At 44.3% G+C, this 14,437-nt stretch overlaps 1 protein-coding gene across 1 annotated transcript in view; it reads right to left on the bottom strand.

Moving 5' to 3' along the window:
• ETV6 (ETS variant transcription factor 6) overlaps positions 1–14,437 on the bottom strand; it is a 128,047-nt gene that overhangs the window by 31,195 nt on the left and 82,415 nt on the right. The window contains exon 3 of the mRNA XM_042050650.1: positions 699–863. Coding sequence (XP_041906584.1) covers positions 699–863 — 165 coding nt within the window. The remainder of the gene's footprint in view (positions 1–698; positions 864–14,437) is intronic.

Here is a 14,437-nt window from a genome sequence, read left to right as displayed (position 1 = left end):
CTCATATTTAGTTAAACACCCCTGACAAAGAAGGGCAGAGGCTTACTCTGACTGTAAAATTGGAGCACACAGACCACAGGGGATACAAATACAGGCAGGCAACACACACATTTCTAAATCTCCTTTGTGAATCAATGAAGACATAATTTGAGCAATAGGCAGACTGATTTGCACACCTGTCTGTGCTGTGGCTGGACTCCAGCACATGTGAGAATACGGTAAAGTAAAGCAAAACCCACAGGGGCTGTTAAATAGAGGCAAAGCCCCCAAGGAAGGAGTTTTGCAGTCACTTTTAGCAGCACCTCAGCCAAGACAACTGTGAGACAAAATGCTAATATGGTCTGCTTAAAGAGTCTGGAGCACTTGATTAACTTGCTGCTGTAGTTGGGTCTGTGAACAGATAAACCTTTACAGGGAAGAGCTGGAAGTCACAAAATGCTGCCAGAGCTCTGCAGGGAGTTTTAACTATAAACAGGTTGGATATTTGAGTTTGAATTTGCATTCAAATATGCCTACAACTCAGGTGTATCAGGATTTCCTTGCCTCTTTGTCCTTTTCGTCCTTGCCTCATACAACTGTCTCTGCCCTCCCTTTCCCAGTCCACCCCAGCAAAGGTGACTGTTTCCTCCTTTGACCCTCTTCAGCTTTTGTTGCAGCTTCCTCTCTTTCCAATCACAGCTTCTGTAAATAATCCTCACCTGAATGAGGGGACCTGTATCGAAAGTCCTCTTTGGTCAGGAGCAGCAGAGCTTTGCCGTTCATCTCAAAGGTGTTGCTCTCAATGGGCCTCAAGGAAAACTCCTTCTCCGCCCACCGGAGCCACTGTGCCACATCTTCCCTGCTCCAGTAAACCGGCTGCAAACCTGTGCCAGAAAGAGACCATGGTTCTGTTACTGGATGGAGACGAAGCACAGGAACACAGGCAAACATCACTGAATCCACCCTTTCTCCCCACAGCATAACGTACAAAGGCTCAGGGGAAAGTGTAGGAGAGGAATGTCATGTTGGTGCAGGATTACTCTAAGCACTGGACTGAAAAATACTTTGTTATTTTAGGCACTTTGGTTTATCTCTGCTATATTGAGAAACAAGAACTGCCTCAGCATCCTGAAGAAAGCTCACAGGACATTATTTCATTCCAGGATTTCACTGTGCAAAAGGATTTTCCTCCACTTGTTCCATCTGATGTGCAGAGCAGGCAGCAGGCAAAGTCCTCAGTGCCATCCAATCCATTCATGGAAGAGAGGTGTGCTCTCTCTTCACACCCCTTGTACATTCATGGATCAAGAATAATGAAAAGCTGTCAAATCCAAGAGAGCCGTGGCTTCTCTCCAGGTGGCTGGGGTGGGGTCTCTAAGGAAGAGCTACTGAAACACAGCCCCTGTAACAGTGTGATTATCAGCACATGTGTTGTCCAGAGAGGTGTATTCAGACAGGCCCACCCCTCCTCCAGGTGCCATTCCGTGAGCAGGTGCCATTCCCACATGGGAGAGGAAAGCCAGGGACAAGACTGTGCCACCTTTGGCACTGCTTTAGCCTGTGTTTCCTGTATAGCAATAAAATATTACCAATGTAACTATGTCCATGTAAGAGGGTATAGCATTTTTTAGTAAAATAGTAGGGATATTTGGTTTGGGCACAGATTTTCCAGGGTGCCAAGGAGAATCTGGCATTCCCTTTCTGCCAACCAGCTCGTACAGCTTATACAGGCTAGGCTATTATGTTTACTCACAGAGGCCCAACCACATTACCATCAAAGATATTTTGCCTGCTACCTTTATTGGGCCCAGGCAGAGAAGCTTAGGAGGTATGACAATTCAATATCTGTTTTACACACAATTTAAAATAGCTTCCTTCCCCTGGAGAGAAGGCAGCATGGTGAAGAGCTGTTTATAACCAAGTAGAGAGATTATCTCCAATCCACTGGGCAACAAAAGCTTTATTTTCCTTTCCCCCTTGTGAGATGACTCATTGTTTGACTTACTACAAAGCTTACCCACTGTGCATAGGAACATAAAATTTGCCATATCTGATCAGATCTCTGGTACACAGCCTCTGGCAGGAGCCAGTACCTCATGCTTCAGAGGAAGACGAACCTCCCTTCCTTGTATTGCACCTGGCTGATTGTATGCTGCACATGGGAAGAAATTTCCTTCCTGGCACACCATTCTCTGAGATCTGATTACTCTCCTCCTACCGAGCACTAAAAGAAGCCTGGGAGAGATGTACCACTCTTGTTTTGGTTTGGTTTTTACTTCTTTAACAGATAGGCAACCCTTTTATTTCTGTTTTAGCAAGAGGTAACATGAAGTGAGTTGCATTCTGCTGCTTTGCCAGATTCCCAGACAACAGCTTTGGAAAGTCCCAGAGCCACAGCTGCGTACAGAAATGAATCTCTGTCTGAAGAGGAATTGAGATTGTGCCTGAGAAAGGGTCAGAGCTGACCTAAGGAAGGGATGTCTGCATGGCAGTAGCAAGAATTTCCATTGGCTTTCAACTGTAGCATACTGTTGTACTACAGAAACAAGTGGTAGCCTTTATTTATTTATTAAGTAAATTGTCTTCCCCCTATGAATTAGGGTCTGCTTATTGAGGTCAGAGTTTTTGGTAGGACCTTTCTTTTTGAAGGGACTGGGGTGAGGTGTAGATTTGCTAAGAGACATGGAAACTGTCATCTAAAATGCCAGAGTGAGGTTTATCTTCTGCTGAATAAAGGGCAATTCCTGCAGAAAATACACTCCAGACCTCAGGCTGCTGCTGTAGCTAAAAGAGAAAGAAGTGAGACATGATGCAGACAGACCACAACATATGAAAGGGTCTGAAAAGACCATCTGAGGAGTGCTTGAAATACTCATGTGTGGTTTCTTTTGCCTCTCTCTCTGCCATGCCATACAAGTAATAAATTGCCCAAAGGAGAACTGTCATGTAGAAATCTAACCAGACTTCTGATGTATACTTCACCAGAAAGTGAAACAAAAGAAAACATCACTGTGAAAATCGGGCTGACAAGGACAGAGTTGTACAATAACTTCACATGAGGAGTGTGCTCCCTTATAGATAACAATATAATAAATCACTCCCTTTACAAACACAGATCAGCATTTCCCACATGCAGGTGACAGTTTATTTTTGTCTTCTGTCTAACTAGTACAAAAGTACCATGTCCAAAGAGAGCTTTAGACTGATCAGTGCTAGACCCAGAACAGCCAAATAAGTTACACAGACTGGGATAAGCCCCATGAGCTGTGCTGGCAACTGAAACAGACCCAACACTTCACACTGCAAATGAGGTCTCTGCTGGGTTTCAGCAGCACCTCTAAAACTTGTGAGAAAAGCCCCAAAGTAATATGACCTAGGACCACTTGACTTGAAATTACTGAGAATCAGCAGGCAAGTCTAATTCAGTTTGGCTATGGCTAAACTGAGTAGGTGGATGTGCCACATCACTCCACCCCTGGGGTAATCCCATAATTAAAATACATTGTGTTTGGAAAACATAAGGTGCCATAAAATAAGTAAACTGCTTTTCCCTAGATGGATCTCTTATTCTCTCACTTCCCTCCCTTCCTGCCCTGCTGCTCTCCTGGGAAGTTAGTTTCTCAAAAAAACATGCCCCCGCCACATGCCCATTTGTTTTGTGAGGCTGAACCAGTTCAGTCACAGGAGTCTTTTCTAAGGGTGCACAGCAGTGTTGCTGAAAGTGCTTCAGAAACTGTCATTCAAAAAATAATTCTTTCATGAGCAGTATAGCATCTACTAAACTTCAATGCCACATTCTTTGACCCTTCTTAAGAAGAAGTAGTTGGTTTTGTGAAAACAAGGTCATGAGATGGTTGGCTTTGCAACTGAAGGGATTTTACAGCACAATGTACATTGCTATCAGTAGGTCCTGAAAATGGTTTCCTGTACTGTCCATGAAAGAAAACCTAATCCCACTTATACTATTTTTCTTCTTTGGATGCTGTTTCTTATTTTCCTCTCTCCATCTTCTTTTATTGTCATGCCCACAGTGGAAGAAAATGGGCTCTTTTTATCTCTCTGGTTTTATTCTCTGCAAAAGCTAACAGCACTGTCTTCAACTAACAAAGGTATTTACTAAGCAGAATAAAGTGAGGAAAGTGAGAGCTGTGTTGCAAAATGAGGGCAGAGTTTTGCCTGCTGAACTGACTGCTGAAATAAGTGTGAAGGTTTTGCTGCTTTCACTAGGTGCAGATCAGACATGGGGGATGCTGCCTTTCTCCCACACTGATCTCCTGGTGGCCATGGACTTCCCCAGGGTGAATTTTGACCTGAGAGTCAGACCTGGCTCTGCTCCCATCTCTGCCTTTGCTCTTCTGGTTGAAATCTGGCAACATTCCCCATCATGGTCTCCCTATCTGTGTATCACAAAAACAAACAACAACAAAAACTTCTTGAACTCAATAGCTGAAAGCAGACAAAGCCGTGCAAACCATCGAAATCTGGCTCTGGGAGATCCAGCGTATTGTCTGTCTTCTGACAGTTTCCAAGCACCACCTCCAGCAGAGTAAAATAGAATAATTTATTGACATGTTTATAAACTGACAGCTTCATATGTATTAAACAGGGAATAAAATCCGTGCTCACCTTTCTAACGCTGCAGGCTGGTGCACTGGTGTCTTAATAGATTATCTACTTCTGCAGCATATTCCTCACCTGAAGTCCTGTTTCTAACACCTGTTACTCTGGCTACCTTATAAATTACGAGAATGATCAATTCTCATGCTGCAGGGCACAAGCTGGTAACCATCCTGAGTGCAGAAGAAATCCACTCTTGTTCCTTTCTATTCTTAAGCAGCAAAGCAAAGTTCAATGGAGAGGGGCTGATGGGGTAATTTACACTTAGAAGTAGCCAGTAAACCTGTTAAACACCGACAGACATGGGCACAAACAGGAATGTACTGGCCTGTTGAAGAGTTCAGGCTGATGGTCTCTGAAGAGTTCACTTCTTCTGACAGAGCCCCTCAGGAAACTGAAGCACGGTAAGGTTTTGAGGTCAGAAAAACAGAGCACTCTGCTCAGATAGTATAACCTTTGCACTTAGAACTACATCACCAGCAATCTTTTCACTTGACCACAGACTTCTGGTGGGGTTATGAGTTTGTTTTTTGAAGAGATGTAGCCAACCTTGAATCTTGCAAAGCACTTGCACTCAGCAACTCCTTTGGTTTGGAAGACAGAGTATGCATTTTACAGTGTGAGCTGCTATGTTCAGTGTATGCAACACATATACCTAAAATGTTTAGTATAATGTACTACAGGCTGTTTCCACCTTGACTCATTTTGGAACAATCTGAGGACACAAATCCAGTGCAAAATGTGATACACAGTACCACTGAAAGCTGCTGTTCTGCTTTAGTTTCGAGATGAGGACACAGCCACAGGACAACAAGCACGATGGAAACAGCATTCATAGTAAGTTTCGTCTAACTTTTTGTTCCACTTCAGCTATGCTCTCCATCCTCACGCCTGGCTGCCTGGCAGGCAGGATGATGATGTGAGAAGAGGGTAAAGACAGACCTCTCATTTATCTCTGCTTTCTGCAGGGCAGACAGAATTGTTCACACTCCCACGCCAAAAACTACTTAGCATGGTTGGGCAAACAGCAAAGGGGCCAGTGCATGCAAATCAGCAGCTGGTTCCCAAACACCCAGGGACAGATGCATCGTCACTGGCAGCATCAGGGAAACCAGCTCATGTCTGCAGCTACTTTGAGCCTTTAGTGGGAAAGTGATGATGGAAAAGTTCAGAACACTTGAATGTCTCCTACCAAGTAACTCTTTAGGAACTGATGCTCTCTTTCTTTGTTATTAACAAAATTTTTCCATGTTGCCTGTAAAGCATAATATGTGTCTCTGCATATGATGGTGTATGTCAAGCAGGAGAGGTGCATGAGGTTGTGTTTTGGTCTTAATTTCTGCATTAAGGCAATGCAGTCTGGAAGAAAAACATATAATTAGATTTAAATCCTTTTCTCAGGCTCTGCCAGAGAAACTTTTTAAAGTCCCTTCCTGTCTCGCATCTTTGTTTGGAATGCTGGACTACCAAAATGCAAAGAGGTGTCATGAGACTTTGCCAGTTAACATCTGAAATGCTTTGGAGTGCAAAATGCTGCACAGCTGCTTCAGACTACTCCAGTTCAACACTGCCCTGGTGCTGTGTGTGCTGCTCTCCGGTTCCCTGTTCGGAGTCACGGATTGTTGCTGCAGACCAGGGGCCCTGTTCTGGTACCGTGCTCAGACGTGACAGAACCACCACCACCACCACGCTGCTCCCCAGCAGGGCTGCACTGAGCTGAACAGCAGCGTGGGCTCACGCTCAAGGGCTTCCCAAACTGAGGGCCAGGCTGGGCACTGAGGTCCTCCTGCGGCAGCAATTCTGTGCCTTCTCTGCTGGGGCTGCTGCATCCATCTCTTACCCCAAGTGACTTCCCCAAATCACCCAGCATCCACAGGGTGCTTGGCAGTTCTTCAGAACTATCACTGCCATGGAAGGTAAAGGCAGGAAGGGTAAGGATCTTCTTTCTTGGGAAGTCTTTCCAGTAACTCAGAGGTGACAGAAATCCATGGCATGCCTAGCTATTCCCATGCAGATGGAGCGTGTAAATAAGTGCCCTCTGGGACTGATCTGGGGTTAGCATACATGTGGAAGATGTAGCCCTGGCTGTAAATCCTGTACTGCTGGTGGTCTGTGCACTTGCTGTTATGAGCAGGGGACAGAAGTCTGGTGTGCAGTGATGTGCCTGACCACTTGCTCTTTGCAGCAGGTGTCCCTTGACCCAGGCAGTGGAGAAGCAGTGGCTAATCATTGCTGTTGGGTTGCAGGGACTGTCTCATCCTACAGCAGAGAGCCGGCTCTGCACTTCCAGCCCCAGAGATAAGCAAAGGTAGAAAATGAAAAGGTGAATCCTGGCTAATCCTCTGAGAGGATTATTTGGGAGGTGAGTATGAACTGGTACAAAGGAAATGCATGGCAGCAGATGAAAATGTCCCTTTACAGGTCTTGTTGAGGAAAAAACAATTGGATAGGGAACAGAGGAGTTGTGTGGCAGGCAGGAAAAGAGACCACAAGTGAGGTTTGCACATCCTTACATCTGAAAAGTGCCTGTAATCAGAATGACAAGGCTTTGGGGAACCTCCTACACTGCTGGGAACAGAGGGCGAAACCGTTTTTTCAGTAGTAATCTGAAATAAAAGGCACAGGCTTACTTCTCCTGGTGTCCTGTTGAACAAGGTATTAGAGGTAGAGCACAAGTGCAGGTAATGCACCATGCACTGTGCCTGCTCTGGGGCCTCCATGTGTGCAGACATCTGCAGAAACCAACCCAGTGAAGCTCTGCCATTGGTTTCTGCCATGCTGACTTTGCTGGTGTGGTGCCCTGTTACCCAGCCCTTCTCCTCTCACTGTCTGTACAGAGACCCTGGGAAGCTGAGACATCTGAATCCCTCAGGGCTTCAGGGTCATAAAATAAATAAAATTGCTTTCCTAATGCAGCCTTTGGAAAGTCTGTAAGAAACATATTGATTGGAAAATGCTCGATTAGAATGAGGTCTCATACAGGGAAATAAATCTTTTCAATTGCCCACACCCAGTGCCAAGCTCAGCTTCCTGGAAGCAACTATGGCCCTTTCTGGAACTGAGGCGAAAATCCCATGTTCCATCACCTCGCGTGACCTGCTGACATTACACATGGTTTGCATTTGCTGATCAAATGCACAAGCGGGACTCTAAATTAGCTTGCTGGTCTTAGACAGCTCACTGATTAATGATGGCAGATGAAGTCACCGGTACAAAAACCCCACAAAATTTGAAGCCACACTTAACAGAATTCAAAATGAAGAACATATTCTTTCTCACTCTATACCAACCCCTTGTCTATGTAGAGACAGGTTAGTAAATGAAGTAACTCTCTCAGACAAAATTACTCAGCTATGTGTAAGACCCCCGGCCCCAGCAAGTCCAGAAAAGTCCCTGAATGCTGCTGACCAATTCATGAAGGGCTTGGAGTTGTACCTGATGTCAGACTAAAGCCTCTAGTGCGACCCCAATAGTTTAATGTGGCCAGTTGTGCTGCGTTTCTTACAACTGAGATCAGTATTTGACCCATAGCAACCATTTGTCTGCCTTCTGTTTCCACTGCATCATCCAGAGCGAACCTATAGAAGTAAGTGGATATTAGGATGCAGCCTGCCATCCCCTGTGCACTGCCCCCCTTCGGGATTAGTCAGAAACAGAAAATGTTACAATGCTGGAGCAGCCTACCTGCTGCTGACAGGCTGTTTGTGGCCTGAAACAGTATTTACCCACGCCATGACAAACCAGTCTAGATAATGGTGCTGGTTTGTATGTTGAAGTGGCCAGGATTTGAGGTTCTGAAAGGGAAAAGCTACCAAAGAAGTGAGCAACCACAGAGGTGATGAAAAGACCAGCGGGTTTTCCAGGCACTCATTCCATGAGCCATGTCCAAGAGTTTTCGAGAACTCCGCAGACAGCTCCAGCTTCCTTTCATGTTGTTTGCAAAACCTTCCTAGAAGCCTAACAAGAGCTCTCCTTCCAGGGCAGGGTGAAGGCTGGCTTTTTCCATCTGGGCAGCACGTTCAGAGAAGGCCAGAGTGTAGCAGGGGTCAGTGAGCCGTGGACAGCAGGACACTGCCTGGCTGCCAGCAGCCGCTCCACCGCTCCCACGGCTGCTACACCATGGCATTCCTACCACAGCAGCCAGTGCAACACCAGCAGTGGCAGTGGGATGGGGAGGGGGGAAATCCTGGCTTGGATCTGCTCCCAGTTACAGTCTTAATCTACTCCTGACCTCTTCTCAACCAATTTTTGGCTGTTGTCCATGGAGCAGACATTGCTTTCCTACTGCTCCCTTCCAAAAGGAGCTGAAAGAAATGTCTTCTGTTGGTTTTTTCCTTGTATGTGCAAAAACTATATCCTAAACAAGAGCAGCTGAGCCCTGACAATGTCACAGGCTAGCTAGCTCAAGAGACAACGCTACCAGAAGCAAACAGTTTTGCCAGCAGAAGTCAAGGGATTACAAAAACTTTCATTTTCTTCTCAGCAACTCTTTATTGTTTCAAACCAATTTAATCTTAATCCAGGTCAAAATTCTAGGTCTAATAAACATTCTTTACAATTTTTCTGCACTAGCTATGGCCACTGCTGATACTTAGTAACACTTGCACATTTACACTGCACAGTGCCTTTCAACTGCAGACAAATTAGATTGTTATATCTGTTTTATAGATGGGAGGCACAAAGGCACTGGATGCCTGCCCATACACTGAGGGATCAAATCCAGGAACTCTATTCTGCTCCTCTTTAGAACTGGACACATGCACAGCATCTTTACATCCTTAACACCTACTTTCCCTTCCCACTTCTTGTATCAATTATTTGATGCATCCTGGCAACAGTAATTTTAAGGTAAACAACCCAACCCCATATTAGAATGAACTGCCAATACGTGCTGTTTCTTTCTTTTAACACAATCTCGGGCTGAGGTGTTGAAGATTTGTAAGTAATCAGAAATAAATTGATCTTGGTAGTCTTGACCTACATACGGTTTTACTTAAGTCTTTTGCCTGCTGCCTAATTGCTGTACAGTGGAGCAGAGCACTCAGGTTACTACCAGGCTTACAGTATGTGGCAGTAATGCTGGCGACAGAACTGGAAGCTACAGGTTTAGGTACCTGATCAACACTGCTGAAAGATACGAAAAACTGAAGAAATAGTTGCTAGCTGCAATGAATACAGCTGCCTAAAATTAAGATGGTTCCTTTCAGCAATATATCACTTTAACCTACCATCAGCTACGTCACCTTGATCTCCTGATGACTGCAAATTTAAAGAGATCCTACAGTTTTGTAAGAGAGAGGTCCGGAAGTCCTTTTAGTACAGCTGAATCAAGTGGAAAGTTTTGAAATCTCAGTTTCATATATTAACAAAACACCACCAACAACTTTATAATCCTCTGTATTAAGAAGCTGCCTTTTTCTCACAGGGAGATTTTGTTCTCAGAGGCTCACATCCTGAAGAAGTTGGGTCCCTTTCCCTTGAGGAATTTTGGCTGGGACTTTGTTTCCTAACTCAACTGTGACTGTGAGAGCTGGGGAGGGGGGAGTGTGTACACAAAGAGCATGTTTTCCAGGCTGTTTCCAGGGAATGTGAGGCCAGCTCCACTACAGAACAGTCTATGCAGTAACAGCAAGATGTCATCTGTTGGCTTCCTCCGCACTGGGGCTCCAAGGCTCATGAGCTGCAGCTGCACTTGTGCTGCTACTGTAAAAGCAGATTTTGGCAGCACAGCCCAGAACCATGGCTTACTTTGCCCTGTAATCATTAAGCAAATCACCATAGAAAAAAAATTACCACCAGCATGTGGTAAAAGTATGTCATACTTTTACTGGAACTGATTTTGCTTTTGGATGTCTTGCCCATGCAGGCATTCTCTGCAGAGCCCTAATGCAGGAGGGCTATGACAGCCTTCAACACACCAGTACACGAGTTCTTCTGTGCTTTATGCAAAGACCTGTCTTCAGGTGACATTAAATATTAAATTACTGGTGGAAACTGTACAAATTACAACTTTGGACACTGCACACTGTGCTTAGTTCTGAACCACATCTTTGGAGGGAAAAGCCCACTCTTAGCATGCTGCAGATATCTCTCGCTCCCAAGATGCTGCAAACTGGAGTTCTGACATGATTAAAAACTCCAGATTTAGCTTCATTTCTTGATGGTTCCTTAATGAACCAAATCCCTACAGCTCTTACAAACTGTCAGTCATTTCTCCAAGAAGACACTGCTGTCCTAGAGAAAGGTGAAGTGTTTAAAAGAACAGCTCTAGATGCCAGGGGCCCTTTTCCACATTCAGGGGACAAGGAGGCCACTGAGATGGCCTCCAAACTGCACTACAACACATCACCCATTCAGGAGAAGGAACTGCATCACATTTCCATGGGGCCCTTTAACCTTCCAGTGCAACTTGTGCACAGAAAGGCCTCTTGTACTGAGGTACTTGTGCTTGAAATACATTGATAATGAGAACGAATTAAGTGTGTGCTCTTTGATTATCAGATGATAAATTATCATGATTATCTTTGCTGCAGCTTGAGAATTGCTTCCTCTCCAGCATTTAACTCCTGCTTGCTCTGAAGCTAGTCAGCATACCCACTAACTTTTCACATTAGGGCCCCCAAAAAACTGGCCTGCACTTATTATGTCTATGGAAGTCATATGGAGTTGAGGCATTAGTACTTCTATTCAGGACCACTTGAAAATACTCTTCCAAGGAATAAGAAATGAACTTTATCAATTTGGACAGCATGCAAGATCCTGTTTAGGATAATTTCTATCTCAGTGCTGGGGTGTCTGCAGTAACTACAACGTCCTTCAAACAAGATCATCCTAGGTGACAGCTTGGACAATATGTAGTATTCAGTGACTATGTTGACTTAGTCATGTTTTCTGGCCACCATGTTGATGTGCCAGTGCATTTGACGGAAGAGCTATGCTGTGTTCTTGATGAGAGAGATAATCTGTATTCAAATATGTATCTACATCGGTTTCTCCCAGATCAGCTTTCTGAGCAGATTAAGAGCAGGATTGCACTAACAGTTAGGTCAACACAACTGGCAGGGAGGTGGCAAAGTGCAAAAAGAATAACAGCTGGATGTGGTAACAGAAAACAGAGAAAATGCTTCAGCCACTATTGTTACAGAACATGTCATGCCACTGAAAAATAATGCATGGGCTTGCTGTATCACATGAGTTTAATCTGGATGATGTCACTGAGAAAGGCTTGCTTCCAAGAGTGGAAAAATGACTGCAATGTCAATAGAGGCAAATTATTTACCTGCGCAGTTCCAGTAAAGGATCAAGCTTTCAATGAAAAGGAAAACAAATGGATGAGCTAAATCACAAGAAGGTTGTGTCTCACCCTGCTTTTCGGGTTTCTTGCCACTGTAAAGGTGCAGTGAGAGAGGCTGCATACACCTAGTAATGATGGATAACTGGTATCATCCCAGATTCACAATTCCTAGCGCCACATAATCCTATTGTGTGGTACAGACACTCGGTGACCTCAACACCAGTGAACCTATCTCCAGGACTTCTGTCCTTCCCACCCTTCCTTTCCCACAGGAACGATGGCCATCCCTGTGCTTGCTATCACCAACAAACTACTGCAAACATGCCAGGGGAAAGGGGACCCCTGTCCTTGGAGAGGGGCATTGTGTGCTGTGAGCCCCAGAGCTGAGCTGGGATTGGCTGTGGAGCTGTGATAGCAGGGAGGAGCGAGGAACTCACCCCTCTCAGTCCCACTAACAGCCACCTCTTTTGAAGGGGTGAGGGGTAGCAGGCTAAATAAGTTTAAGTATTGGGAAAGAGAGTGAAATTATATCACCTCTCAGAAATATTTAACACCATCTAATGGCTTCTTTACATGGCTCATGGTTGTGCCAGGTAGTATAAGACACTGAAGCAGGAGGACTCCCCGCCTGGAGGACATTACAATATGGGCAGTCAGGAGAGGGAAGGGATTCAGCATACAAGCAAAGTGACAGCACAATGGTGTGCTCATGTCCCCAGGAACCAACTGAAACTACTTATAAACTTAATCATGTGCATATTGAGGAAAATGAAGTTGAAATACTTTTTCACCAATCTAATTAAAATTGTCTTAGTTGTGCTCCACTGTATATTGGCAAATTTCAGTCAGCTCTGTGAAGGACATTTGTCTAATTATTTTATCTTATCTGTTGCAGAAATCCAGATTTATAGGTCTGTCTGTTCATACACCACTTGTATTCACAAAAACTCAAGACAATCACAATGATGATGAAGTCAGGAGAGCAACAGAGGTGTCTCCATGAACTAATTTCTCTTGTATTTTTCCAATGCTTCAGGACTTGCTCGGTTTACGAAGTCCAAACCAGTTTTGCTTCATTCTTTTGTATCGTAACTTCCAAACCATCTCAAGTTTTTGCTCTCCTGGGAAGACTGAGTCACAACCAACTTGCAAGCTTGGAACATAGTTTTTAAAAAAGGAAGACTGGAGAATTAAGAAGGTAGGAAGCAAACACGAACATTAGGGAAGGATGGTGAACTACATTTTGAAGAAAGGACACCTTCTAACCCAACTTTTCAGGTTGCCTTAACTTTTCCCTTCATGCCTGCTTCTATAATTCCTACATTACAGAAATTACTAAGCTAATTGTTGCACATCAGTGCAAAGCAAGTTGACATTCCCAGGTCTCTTCTTTCTTCTTAACAAGTTTCAAGTGGAAAACTACTTTTCTAAAATGCTTTGCTTATTAATGTGATTCCCCCCTCTCCCCCCCTCCCATGGATGGGGTCAACAAGTTTGGCACTGACAGCATGGGGCAAAAATGCAGACATGGGCACATTGTCAATTTGAGGAGTGGGAGAAGCCTTCTTCAGCAATTTCACACAAAATGACATTAGGGAATGCAAAGTGTCAAAAATTTTCCATGAAGCCCTGAGAAAATCTGCAAACTAGATGTCTCACACCTCTCTGGCAGATAATAAACACAGAGCATATGGACCCAAGTACTGAATGTTCATGAAGTCCTCCATGTTTGAGACTATGCAGAGTTTCTGAGGACATTAATGCAGTTTCAGAGAAGATTTACACTCTTGTTACTTAGGTGTTTGGATAACCAAACAATGGAAACTCAGAAAAGGTTTATTTGTGAGCTGGCTTATTCCTTAACAAATTACAGTATTTCTTTCTTATATCTTCTTCTGAAGCTGCTGGAATGGCCATTGGTCCTGTTCAATATCGTGTCTTCCCTGCTGTGACCAAATTTGTTAATTAAGGTCCAGAAACATGACTTCTCTCGAAGGCTAATTCTCAAAAGGAAGCACTGTGATTGATTTTTAACAAAATGTGTTGTGATGCCTCATATTGTATTTTTTCTAGACTTCCTCTTCCCCCCACTACCCCTGAGGAGTGCACACTGTGTGAAGAGGAGATTTCTCTTGTCAATCCAACCTCAGCCTTATTCATTTAGCACTGTCACAGTCACGCTTTTGCAACTCTGCTGACGGAATCAGGTGGGAGGAGGAGGAGGCTGACTCGGCAAGAGGAACCTTTTGTTTGCACATAAATACCTTGGTGTTATCAGAAGGAAAATAAGGAGTGAGCAGCATGCATTGTACAAAAAAATCACAGCACTGTTACTGTTTTCCCCCCTTCTGCAGAACAACAGTCGCTTCACTGCCTACTCTTCACTGCTAAACAGCATCCTCACAGCAATCCTAACGACTGCTAACCTGGAGAAGTGATACTGAGACACTCAGGTTGTTCTCAGGAAGGGGCATTAAAGCCCCACGTAGGAACTAGCTTTGAAGGAAAGAAGTTTTGAAAACATAACAACAAAGACAGGATCTAGAA

This window comes from Corvus kubaryi, unplaced genomic scaffold (assembly GCF_017639235.1).
Source record: "Corvus kubaryi isolate FWS band 111438036 unplaced genomic scaffold, C.kubaryi_AGA036_p1.0 74, whole genome shotgun sequence".
In the NCBI taxonomy this organism is placed as follows: Eukaryota; Metazoa; Chordata; class Aves; order Passeriformes; family Corvidae; genus Corvus; species Corvus kubaryi.
Note: the sequence above shows the minus strand (reverse complement) of the source record. Positions and strands in the feature narration are given on the sequence as shown.